Raw genomic sequence first — 13,020 nt, 5'->3', positions numbered from 1 at the left:
TTAGAGGTTAAACGACCAGGACAATTCTAAGACAGTGTAGTTAGTAAATCTTTTTAGTTGTTTCATAACTATGTCAAAATCATTTGCATACAGGGCTAGCTCTGGTTAAAGTTCTGACTGAAGGATCTGCAGTACAGAAAAAAGATTAAGCTATAAAAATAATTAGTCTTGGTTGTGTTTGATTTGCTAAGTTCTCCTTTTTTTTTTATATTATAGATCAGCTTGAACGGGTCTTTTTACGACTTGGCCATGCTGAAACAGATGAACAATTACAGAATATTATATCTAAATTCCTTCCTCCTGTTTTGCTCAAGCTGTCCAGCACCCAAGAAGGAGTACGTAAAAAGGTAAGCATGTTTGGACAGTTGGAGCAATTAAATAGTGAATTGATGGATATGTAGTATGAAGTGAGTTTTCTCTTCCCACTTATTGAAATGTGGGTTCATGATCCTAATTATGGCTTTCAGAATGGAGAGTAAGTCTAGGACCAGCTTACATGATTTAAAAGTAGCTTTTGTATGCTTAGCACAGTGACGTTTAGCACCAAATGTACACTTGGCATCAGTGCCCGATGATAGAACTGAGATAATTATTCTGGTCTGTGTGGAGGCTTGATCCAAAATCCATACCCTTGATTCCAATATGAAAATCAGGTGGTAATGGGGCAAAAATTTTCTTTAATCATTGGCTGGCTGTGAATATAACCTTAATTAAAAATAAGCAAAATAAATTTTAATTTTTTTTGAAGATTGGCACCTGAGGTAACATCTGTTGCCAATCTTCCTCTTTTTTCTTCTTCTCCCCAAAGCACCGCCAGTACGTAGTTGTATATTCTACTTGTGAGTGCCTCTGGTTGTGCTAAATTTTTTTTAAAGCAAGATGTTGTTGTATAGCTCCTGTTTGAAGATTCTGTGAAGTCCTGTTAACCAAAAGTTGGATAACTGTGACATCAAGGTTTTCTTTTGCCCCTTTCATTTTTAAAATAGTTCATTAGTCTTCTGGTGTATTTATACGAGACCTTTGAGTCTTTGAGCGATCTTCAGGTTTCACCCCTCCGGCCGTTCTCATTGATTGCCAGTGGCTTCCCGGAGGTTTGCTAAGTGGGATTCTGAGGCCTGAATTGGGTTCAGTGGAGAAAGAGTATCTTTAAGAATGTCTGTTATGTTTGCAGGAAGGAATAGGACATTCTTGTCATATATTTAACGTGCCTGTTGTTAATACTGCTTTGCTGAGATAAATATGTATTTGATCATGTCACTATCCTATTTAAAACTCTTCTGTGGCCTGCTTTTACCCTCAGGATAGCAAGGTATAAAAGGCCCTTCATGAGCTGGTTTCTGCTTACTTATTTAGCCTCATCAGTCTCATCATTCATTTGGCAAATACTGACTGAGTGCCTTTTATATGCCAGGTGTTAGGGATATGTTGGTAAAGGAAGGAAACATCTAGTTGGAGAGACCAGTATTAAACAATCAGGCAAATAGTATCTAGTTATAAGTGTTATTAAATGCTAAGACGGAAAAGGATTCTACGAAAGAATATATTTGGGGACTTGATTTAAATTGAGTGTGGAGAGTAAGGAAGGTCTCTGCGGTATGAAGGAAGTAGCCAGGCAGCGAGATGGGGGAGACCCTCAGAGACAGAGAATGCCCTGTGCAGAGAGGTTCTGAGCTGGACCAGAGTGTGAAGCCGTCAGGGAGCTGAAGAAGTCCACAGCGATGCGCCCAGCTCGCCAGAGGGGGAGTGCTGGGAGGCAAGGCCTCGGGGAGAGAAAACGGGGATTCCAGTGCACAGCAATTTGACAGCTCACGTATGAATAATTTCAATATGTGAAAATTTTTAATCAATGACACTAGGGATTAATTTGTATTGATTTTCAGTTGTGTAATTTTTGGGTTCCTAACTATCAATTTCATAATGCGTCTTAGAGTTAACCATGATATCCTGTAAGGTAGCTCGTTATTTTTGGATAAATTGGGTGAAAGAGGAATAAAAGTTTTAGATTTCCACTGATGTATCGTTAGAGTACCTTTCCCTATTTTAAGGAAAATGAGGTTTGATATGTAGAATTCTACTTTACAGCTAACTTTGTATATTCAGACTCGTTAGAATAGCTAAAAATTAAAGACTGATTATACCACGTGTTGACAAGGGTGTGGAGCAGCTGGAGCTCTCGTAGATTGCTGGTAGAAGTGTAAGTGAGTATGCCCCTTTGGACAACTGTTTGGAAATATTCTAAAGCTTATCATATGCATGTACTATGTCCAAGCATTTCCAATCCTCCGTTTATATACAACAGAAATGTGTACATATGTGTACCAAGGGGCATATCTAAGAATGTTCAAAGTAGCGTTATTCATAATAGCCCAAATTGGAAATAATCTAATGTCTGTCAATAGGAGAATGGATACATTGGGGTATTTTCCCACTAGAGCAATGAAAGTGAACTACTGCTGTGGGCAACCACACGGATGAATCTCAGACATAATGCAGAGTGACAAATATTCAGTCATGAGTTCACCCTGTGTGTTCCATTTATATAAATTTAAAAATGGTGTTAGAAGTCAGGGGCTCCCTTTGGGGAAGGGGGTCAGTGAGTGGGAGGGGCTCGGGGTGCAGGGCTTTTGTGGTTTTGATGGTTACAGAGGTATGTTTACTTGGGGAAAATTTACTGAGCCATATGCTAATTATGCGCTTGAGCTGTATGTTATACGCAATTGAAAAGTTTATAATGAATAAATGAATATAAATCAATGAGTAGTGAGGAGAGCTGATATGGACAAAATACTACGCACCCAAGGCTGATAATTCTATAGTCCTACTGACAGAGGTTAACTGTCTAGTTAGCCAGGGGGAAAGGACTGGTTCAGTTGATTTCTTGATTTTTATGGATTTATAAAGGATTCTAGGCAGTGAATAACCAAATTTAGGAAATGAATCAATATTTAAAGTGATAATATTGCTAGAAGAAATTAAGTAGTTATCCATTTAAAGCTTTAAAAAAAAATTTGTCATAAAAAAGAAAGTGTGTAATTGTGGGCATGATGGTCTGTCACCATCAGTAATGATTTTCCATAGAGTCCTTCTAGGGATCAGCCTAGATGAGATCTTCAGAGGAGGGCTGTTTCCTTTAGCCTGGTTCCTCCTGATTCTTCCCCCTGTTATCCAGCTTATCATAGCTCTGGGCCAGGTAGGATGTGTGGACGAGGTAGGCGTGGAAATGCAAGTTTCTAGGTCTCTGTAATGTCTCAGGGGTCCCAAGGACGTCTCACACTGACAGACACTTAGTTTGGATGAATTGAGCTCAACTTATCAGCGTTTGAAAAGGTTAAAAATATGGGCTCCGGAGTCACAATTTGTGCCACTTGCTGGCTCAGTTTCCTTGGATAGGTTACTTCACTTCCCTGAGCCTCTGCTTCCTGACCTGTAAAATGTGAATGACAATGCCCCCTTTCTGGGTGTTTCGAGAATCAGATGAGATAAGGAGTGAAAAGTGCTACGCACAAGTGTGTTCTCATAGAAACTGCTTGATAAATGTCAGCCATTTATGATTATTATCATTCACTGAGCAGGCATTACTTACTTAAAACTCGTTCATAAAATCAAATGGTCTTTAGAATAAAGTAAAAAGTCTTCAGCATCTTACCTGAATCCTTTTATAATCTGGGTCCTGCTTTTCTCTCGTACCACTCTGGGTTTCAGTCAGATGTAGTGCGCCGTGTTCCTTTAGACTGTATACCTTCTTACAACTGATTCTCTGCCTGGAAATTTATCTGATCGTCAGGACTTAGTGTTCCTGTCACTTCCTCCCTGATCTGGCAGACACTTTCTCTTGTGGAAACCCATAATGTTCTACATTTCTCTTTTTGTCATATTCGTGGTGTGTCTGAGTCAGTTTGGGCGGCTGTAACAATGCTGTCGACTGGGTGACTTTACCAACAAACACTCATTTCTCACAATTATGGAGCCTGGAAATCCAAGATCAGGATGCCAGGATGATCAGTTCTTCTTGCAGGAACTATTCCAGGTTGACAGAGGGCTGCCTTCTTGCTGTATCCTCACAGGGGTGGAGAGAAAGATAACTCTGATCCCTTCATCCCCTTCTTGGGACACCAACCCCGTCATGGGGGCTCCACCCCATGACCTCGTACGAACCTAATTACCTCTCCAAACCATCACATTGGGGTTAGGGCTTCAGCATACGAATCTGGGGGAGACGCAAACATTCCGTCCATAGCATGGTGTGTTGCAATCATTTGTTCACAGATCTTCTGGGAGACTGTGCCTCGGTATAGTCTGGCATCTCAACTTTGGGGGATAGCATTTTGAAACAAGACTGATACTGTATACTCCCTTTCTGGCATGTCAGATTTATGTCCTTTAAAAGAACAAAGTAGCTACTATTCATCAAAGTAAGTAATTTTTGAAAAATGAATTTGTTTTTAAGATATGATCAGTAATTTCAGTTTATCTCTCTCTGTATTTTAGGTAATGGAACTGTTGGTTCATCTTAATAAGCGTATAAAAAGCCGCCCCAAAATACAGCTTCCAGTAGAGACACTGTTGGTTCAATACCAGGATCCTGCTGCAGTTTCCTTTGTCACAGTGAGTGTTCTCTTGGAATATTAATATTTTCTGACTTATAATAAGTTTTCTTTCATAACATTTATTAGATGTCATCAATATATTGGCAAGCTTAGAATTTCACCTTAGAGTATTTCTAAATGAAACATGAGATGTTTTTCTTTAAATGACACGCTGTTTTCCCACTGACTGCCAATCCAGAGGAAATATTACCTTAGAGGAAATGGTAGGAGAGGCTAACGTGTGGCTGTTTACATTGAGCAGAGGGATGTTGGTGAAGTGGCTTGTCAGGTATGTTGGTATGTAAAAGAAAGATTTGATTCTTAGTGAAAGATTATATGAGACCAGTCTGAATAGAGAGAAGAGAAGGGTTATGTAGCATAGGCATGAATAAAGGATGATAGAAGAAGAAAGGGTAAATGGCAAGAAGAAATAGGAAGGATGAATTAAAAAAATTCCCTGTTTCTGAGATATATATTCAGAAAGTTATCCTTCCTAAAAGTGGAATAAACTGAGGCTGGTAAGAAATATTCCTATTAAATTGTTGTCTTCATGGAAATTAAATGTAAAAAATGTTGATGCTGTGTGATGACAAGTGACGTTCTTTTCCTGGCCCCGTTGTTCCTAGTGTTGAGGCAGAATCTATTGGAACTTACCTAACGTCTGGATTCCAAATCTTTGGAAACACCTACTGGTCCAGACATCTTGTCTGTGCCTGTGCTGGACATAACAGCTCCATTACAAGTGTTCCTTTCTTTAAGCAAATAGAGACACCATGTGCTGGTAAAACTGCCAAATAGAATGTCGTTAAAGGAAGAACCTCGTGAAGCCTGTTCTGAAGTGAAGAATCCTTCAGAAAAGCAAATCTTTATCTTATGCATAAATCTAGATGTACGTTTATGATTTGCTTAAAATGAGGCATTCACATGGATTATAGTGGTACAAACACACCACAGTATGTAGTGGTTCAAACACGCCACTCAGTTTCTCTCGGTTCATCGTCCCTTGCTCGGTTGCTGGAGTGAGGAATCAGAGTACTGCGGTCACTAAGACTGTTGTGGTAACTGACCAGTTGGGAATCGGCAGCCTGGGGTTTAACGTGTGGTCTCCTCTTAGCTTGAAAGGATTAATGCAGCAAACCGGGATATCTGATGCTAACGTGTAGTATGTAGGTTTAGATAGAGCAAATGATTATTTTTTCTTTTCAGTGAAAAGTTACTGCATATATGACTGCTTTATTTTTTCCCCCAGCTTTATTGAGGTATAATTGACAAATAAAATTGTATATATTTAAAGTGTACAGTGTGATGATGTGATGTGTGTATACATGAGTGCTTTAAATGAGGTCATGTTCCCTCACATGAAGCCCATTTTAAAGCAAGCATTTTGAATAAGTGGGGCTGGAATTCTTTCCGAGCCATAACAGTTGGTCAAGCTGTAATAAACATGGGATAAACACGTGGAGAGAGGATGCAATTGCTTTGTTTTAACTCCCTAAGTTATCAACCATATGTTTTTGTTGTAATCCTAGAGTATTTCCTTCACACTCACTTGCTTTTCTCTCATTGCTTTAGAATTTTACTATAATTTATGTTAAGATGGGCTATCCTCGCCTACCAGTGGAAAAACAATGTGAACTGGCCCCCACGCTCCTTACTGCCATGGAGGGGAAGCCGCAGCCCCAGCAGGATAGGTATGCTTCCCTCATTTGTCTTATCTCCCACCTGCAAGAGGCAACAGCTGCCTTTCAAAAATAGTTTTGCACGTTTGGTTTCACTTGGGTGAATGTGAAGTCTCTTTCAGCTGACAAATAATTGAATTTTCTGTGTTACCTCAGCGTTACTGTTTTGTTAATACAATTGTATAGTTTCTTGATGTGAGCATATTGTAAAGCGTGCACAACTCACATTTTTCTCAATCTAAATACATCTTTTTAGGCAGTTATTCTGAAAAAGCTGAATTCATGTGATTGCACAAATTAGAGTTAGAAAATGCTTTTCATCAAAACATTTCTGTCTTGGAGGATATAAAGTTTCAGGGCGGTTTTCTTAAGGAACAGATCACTTGTTTATATTAATATGGGAATTGGAGAGTGAACAGGTTTGGATGATACCCTTAGTTTCTAGGCTTAGCTCAGGGTTCTGTATTGTAACCCCGTAGGGATGAGTGTCATCAGGAGGAGTGCAGAAATTGTGGAGGAAAGATGGAGTTAATGTTTTCAGTTCAGTCTTTTAGAGCATTTACATTATTAAAAGAGAGACTGTGATATAGATATATGCAAGTAAAATTAAACTTTACAAGCACTATTTGAGATTGTTTTCGTGTGTTTGAAGAATAGCAAAAGGTGTAGTGAAGGAAGGAATTACTGAAGCCATGTTACTTAAATTCACGCAGTGAACATTTTCATATTGGATTCCAAATATTGACATGATTGGTTTTTAATTTCTTTAGATTTAGAATCACCTTTTTTAAAATTAACTGTGGAAAAGAAAAATTTTATTGAAAGGACCTGTTATAAGTTGAACTTTACCTAAGGTTTAATGTAAAATCTCTGTGGTAACTTCAGATATTAACACTGAGCTCATATTATGTACATTTTTTTCACGTGTTTTTGGTGATAAGCCAGATTGCTTAACTGCCAGTTGTCACTCAATATACTGAGCTTTCAATAAGAAAGAAATCTAGGCCAGTCCCTAGATTAGGACTTTGTAAATTAGTGGTACTGAAAATGAATGGCCTCTGCTACATTTGCCACTTTTTGTTGTGTGATTTTTGTTTTGTCTGCTATTTGCATGTATAAAAACCTTGTTTTTTAAGTAGTTGCAATAAATGTAATTGTTTTTTCAGCTTAATGCATCTTTTAATACCAACCCTTTTTCACATGAAATACCCTGTTGAATCATCAAAATCAGCTTCTCCGTTTAATCTTGCTGAGAAACCAAAGACTGTGCAGCTGCTTCTGGACTTCATGCTCGATGTCCTTCTGATGCCTTACGGGTGAGTTAAAAAACAGGAACAAAATAGAGCATCCTCCTTCATGACTGCTCTGACTGTGTGGAGTTAAGTACTATATTAAATGATTCACCTTTCGCTGGAAAATGGATATGTCTCAGATTCTTTTTGCTGCAGCCCTGACCTCTCCCAAACTCCAGCCCCACTGCTTATTGACCTCTGATTGTGGAGTTGTGTTGTGATTGCAGACTCTACCTGTCCCAGCTAAAATCAGTCTCTCCCCATAAAAATCGTTCCTCTTCTGTAATTACTGTCAGTGCTTTGATGATTCTCTTAGCCATGTAGGCATACAATTATAAATTGTCTCCACATTTTCTCTTTCTTTCTTTTTTTTGAGGAAGATTGGCTCTGAGCTAACATCCGTGCCCATCTTCCTTTACTTTCATGTGGGACTCCTGCCACAGCATGGCTTGATAAGTGGTGCATAGGTCTATGCCCAGGATCCGAACCAGTGAACCCCAGGCCTCGGAAGCGGAGGGTGCGAACTTAAACGCTATGCCACTGGGTTGGCCCCCAGCTTTTCTTTTTCTTCTTGCTACAATATCAGTTCCATAATACCTCCTCCCTCCTCCTTGATGGGTCTGTTACCGAAACCAAAGTGAGTTTCCTTCCTGGCGGGTTAAATCAGACTCTCCACCGGAAGTAGTTGTCTCACAAAGTAAAGGGTATTTGTAGCAAATAGGAGACTATGTCGAATCATTTCCAGAGTTGTGATGTCCCCAAACACAGGGAAGCAGGGACCTTTTATTTCAGATGGGGAATGAATGTTCAAAAGGGAGAGGAGGGTATTTGCTTGCGCAGGCTCAGTTGGAAAGCATGCTTACACATACACTGCAGGTTACAGTAACAAGCTCTAAGCTCCTCCTGGAGAGAGAGTAGCATTCAAAATAAGGTAAATGTTGGGGCCGGCCTGGTGGTGCAGCGGTTAAGTGTGCATGTTCTGCTTCAGTGGCCCGGGGTTTGCCAGTTCAGATCCCGGGTGTGGACATACCACCGCTTGGCACACTGTGCTGTGGTAGGCATCCCACATATAAAGCAGAGGAAGATGGGCGTGGATGTTAGCTCAGGGCCAGTCTTCCTCAGCGAAAAGAGGAGGATTGGCAGCAGTTAGCTCAGGGCTAATCTTCCTCAAAAAAAAAAAAATAAGGCAAAGGTCATAGGTGTGGTTCTTGTGAGGAGGCTTGGTCTGGTTCAGGGTGGTTGGTCATTGCATCTCCTTAACATAACAAAAGGAAAAAGAACAATTTGGAAAAACAGTTAAATGCTTCCAAACCCACCCTTGGGTTCCTGGGGGCAACTAGTGGGTGACAGGTCCTGGAACCATTCCTACTGCCACGCTCTAGTTTTGGCTCCTTTCAACTCTCGTCTCGACTTTCTCACCAGCTGCTCTTCTTCAAAACTCTCTACAGTGCCATAGAGTTTCCTGACTTTTAAAACACAAGATCTTATCAGGTCATGCCTTAAAATCCTTGGGTTATTATTTTCCAGTCATTGCACTCATGCGTTTCATCTACTCTTATGTATCCTGGCCTTTCTATGTTTTAAGAATGTACGGTTCTCTCTGCTTCCTCATCAAAAAAGAAAGAAAGAAATGCTGAAAGAAAGAAAACAAGAAACAGCAGCCAAAAAAGCCACTTTGGAAAAGCATCTCATACTAGCTTAGATGTCAGCTAGTGTCTCTCTGACATAAGTTTCTTCCCCTAGGCAGAGGACACTGTTTTCCATGTCCTAATAACACTAAACACGCATCTATATTACTACTTTGTGTTTTTATCGCATTGTTGACCTGTCCATCTTCCCTAATAGATTGGGAGCTCCTTGAAGTCAAGAGCTATTTTTTAGCTCTGGTCCCTGGCCTAGTGCCCAGGTTGTGATCTGCTTCAAGCCCATGTATTTTCTAGGAGGCCCTGCTGCCAGAGATACTTTTTATAATGGTGCTTTCATTATGTTTCTTCCCTGATCAAAAATATAATATACACTATAAGCTTGGCCTGTGGGACTCCATGTCATCTGTCCCTCAATCTTGACACAAGAGAGTTCGTGCTGTGCAATTTCTTTCCTCTCCAGTTTGCTCTGCCCCTGCCCCTGTAGTCTGATGGCGTTATTTTCTGGACCTTCAAACACTTCCGCTACCTCTACCTGTTCACTTTTCACTACTTCTCATATCATTTCTTCTCTGTCCTTTCTTTGTCCCTGATAACACGTCACATGCTGTAGCATGTGTTGCACTGTTGTTGTCTCAGCTTGCTCCAGATGGCAGAGACCCAGTCCTACGGGTGTTCCAATAATCCTGATGTTCCTCTGTCTTGTGCTTAGGACGGGGTTTTGCGCAACGTTAGCTGTTCAGTAATTATTGATTGATTGACTTACTGCCAGTAGTCTTTCCATAACTTAGAAATACATGAAAATCTCCTTTTATAGTTGTTAAATCAAGCAGCGGCCAGACTTGGCAGGTGAATGAGGGCTTTGGTAAATAAACTCTGAAATCCAAATTTACCTTAGGTGCATAATGTACCCAAGCCAGCGATCTCGCATGTTTTTCTTACCAGTGAGAATTTGCCTTGTTTATATAAAGATAGTAAAGTGATCCCTTAACATGTTTTCTTTTTTCAATAGATGGATTTAGGAATTGAAGGAATATGGCATGTAAATAATGTGGAATAATTTACTATGCTATCAAGGCTCTAAGTGTTTTCTTTAATTTTTATAATAATGGGTATTTTATTTTAATATCCAGTCTTATAATTTGTCAGCATAGAATTTTAGAGTTTGAAGGGACTTGAATTAATATTTTTATCAAAGTTTTCATTTTATAGATGAGGAATACCAGTTTAATTGGGTCAAAATGAATTTACCAGAAATCTTATTTTTAGTCTATAGAAGCTAAAAATGAAATAGAATGATAAATTAATAAATAGGTAGCTCCAAAGAACTTTGCACATACAATGGGAAAAACCTGCTTCTTATTCTGACTTTTCCTCTTTAGGCCCTTTTGAAGAATCTTTTCACTTTGGGGGCGTTATGTGCTTGTGTGGTAGGTGTTCTGGAGGTTTCAGGGGCTTTTCTAATGCAGGAGTGTAAGGAGTTCATGGAGAAGTGAAGGTGGATTGCAACTTACCAGAAATGAGAATGACTGTAAAAATATTCTCTGCTTTGGGTGTAGAACAATAGTTTTTTTTTTACCTCCCTTAACAGTCAACAGACCTTTCTCTGTGTTTGTCGACTAAAACCTCACAATGCGGTGGGTCTCTAGTGGCTCTTAGAACAAGTGTCTATAGATTGAGAGTGAATAAAATATTTATAGTCTTTGTTGATAACTGTTCATTCATAACCAAGTTGAGCAGATGTACTCTTATGGTTAATTACTGAAGAAGTAGATACCTTTTTTGATACTTTTAAAATTTTTGTGATGAAATTTTAATTTCAAGTGTTTATTCTTCTGAAAAATTCTGTGGGAGGAAATTGTATAATTGACTGTATTATATATGCTTTGTGTATATATTTCTTTTAATAGAGGGGTTAAATTTCTACTTCCTTTGCAGATATGTGTTAAATGAATCCCAGAGTCGCCAAAATTCATCTTCAGCACAGGGTTCTTCTTCAAATAGTGGAGGGGGTTCTGGGATACCTCAGCCTCCCCCGGGAATGAGCTTTTATGCAGCTAAACGAGTTATTGGTGATAACCCATGGACACCTGAACAGCTGGAGCAGGTATCACACACTTGTTCATAACGGAACTTAATCCTGTACGCCAGCCCCTATGAAGGCCGTGAAAGCATGTGTAACGCCATTGCCACCTATTCAGGCTCTCTAATGAAATCTGTTTGATGTAATGTGTTCTCTTCATTGTGTCAATTACTTGTTAAAGCCCCAGGGAAAGCGGGGCGTGGGATCTGGTCTTCAGTTTTTCTAATATTGCTTAACATATTTCAAGTATAGAATACAGCCCACTTATAAATTGAGAATATTTAACTTCTTTCATTTTAGTTTTTAATTATAGGTTTAGTAATCATCTGGCCGCTTTGATGCCGTTAAAATGCAGTTTATCTTCCATTCTTCAGCTTTTGAGGGCTGTAGATTTTGTGTAAAGTGAGGAACTCCTCTACTCACCATAGTGACAATATAGGGGAAAAGCATGACTCCCTTTTGTATTTCTTCCTGGGAATTTAAAAGTTGGCATTAAGAATTTTATTCTGGATTTAAACAGGACACAGATGTTCTCTGAGCAGCTTTTAAAAAAGACTGGTGCTCTCCAGAGAAGGCGCCTCACTGTGTCTGTGTCATCAGGCACCTCAGGGAAGAACAGATGAGATCAGTATGTAATTATTTTGGAATTCAAGCATCATGGGTTAGTCTTCCAATCCTTCCTTTCTTTCTCCACGACAGTCTAAATGATTTGATCCTTTTGTTTTTGGGAATGGAAGTGACCGCTGATGAAAACAGTGTTCCCAGGAGAGGGAAAAAGGCAAGTGGGGTGTTCTCGCCACTCACAGATTCGTAGAATGATTTGTTCAGTGAGGGTTAAATTTGATTAGGTTTACTTCTTCATGTTTTATAGATTTTTTTCCTCCTTAAACCATGGTGTGAGTAAGAAAGAAAGGTAAATAGTACCAGAAGCTACTCTTTATTGAGTGTGATCTCTGTGACAGGCACTATACTTAGTACTTTCAATACATTATCTCATTTAATCCTCACAGCCACCCGGTGAGGGACAGAAATTGTTTGTTCTGTTTTGTAAAAGGAACTGAGGTTTTGAGATTCATCACGGTCTCGCTCCTAGTATTAGGCTCTGAATCTCCGTCTCTCTGAGGGCTAAAGTTCTAAGTGTGGGAGAATAATTGTTAACGTTGAATTGTAATCTTATGTTGGGCATTATTTACCAATTTCTAAGGGCCTCTGTATGCCTTTTGTCAACTTCATAGTGTTGAAATGAACAGTTTAGTTTCAAGGATGAAAGCTTTTTTCCTCTTATTTTTAAGTCTCTCTTTTGTTTTATGTATTTTTCTTCCAGCCAAAACAGCTTTTATTTTTTAATGATAAACCACATGATAATGTCTGTATAAAATTTAATTATATGTAAACCACATATTTTTTTTAACTAGTTTCCTGTTGATGAACATTAGTATTGTTTTCAGGTTTCTTTGCACTTTTTTTGTTTATATCTTTGTGTAGTTGACTTCCGTAACTATTCTTTTTATGGCTTAAGAAATGTTCGAGTCTTTTCTATTGTAGCTCTTGTTACAGATAAGTTGTGTTAAACAAGGGGAGGGAAGGCAGGCGTTTTTATGATCTTTTTGTATACCTTTAAATTGCATCCTTTGTCATTGAATAATTGTAAACTTTATCAATCTTAATCGGTGTACATAAGAACTATTATGTAATGGATTTTTAAAGGTAAAGATACAGTGTTACTTTTCAGGTATA

At 39.0% G+C, this 13,020-nt stretch overlaps 1 protein-coding gene across 18 annotated transcripts in view; it reads left to right on the top strand.

The window, feature by feature from the left end:
• Positions 1-13,020, top strand: part of ECPAS (Ecm29 proteasome adaptor and scaffold) — a 95,310-nt gene that overhangs the window by 21,258 nt on the left and 61,032 nt on the right. For 13 of the 18 annotated variants that reach the window (XM_070594994.1, XM_070594995.1, XM_070594998.1 and 10 more), the window contains 5 exons: positions 217-347; positions 4,489-4,605; positions 6,159-6,277; positions 7,432-7,581; positions 11,139-11,307. In XM_070594994.1, the coding sequence (XP_070451095.1) occupies positions 217-347; positions 4,489-4,605; positions 6,159-6,277; positions 7,432-7,581; positions 11,139-11,307 (686 nt within the window). The remainder of the gene's footprint in view (positions 1-216; positions 348-4,488; positions 4,606-6,158; positions 6,278-7,431; positions 7,582-11,138; positions 11,308-13,020) is intronic. The other 5 variants (XM_070595013.1, XM_070595008.1, XM_070595011.1 and 2 more) reach the window with 1 other exon arrangement.

Source organism: Equus przewalskii, chromosome 26 (assembly GCF_037783145.1).
Source record: "Equus przewalskii isolate Varuska chromosome 26, EquPr2, whole genome shotgun sequence".
NCBI classification, from domain to species: Eukaryota; Metazoa; Chordata; class Mammalia; order Perissodactyla; family Equidae; genus Equus; species Equus przewalskii.
This window is presented reverse-complemented; position numbering and strand designations above follow the sequence as displayed.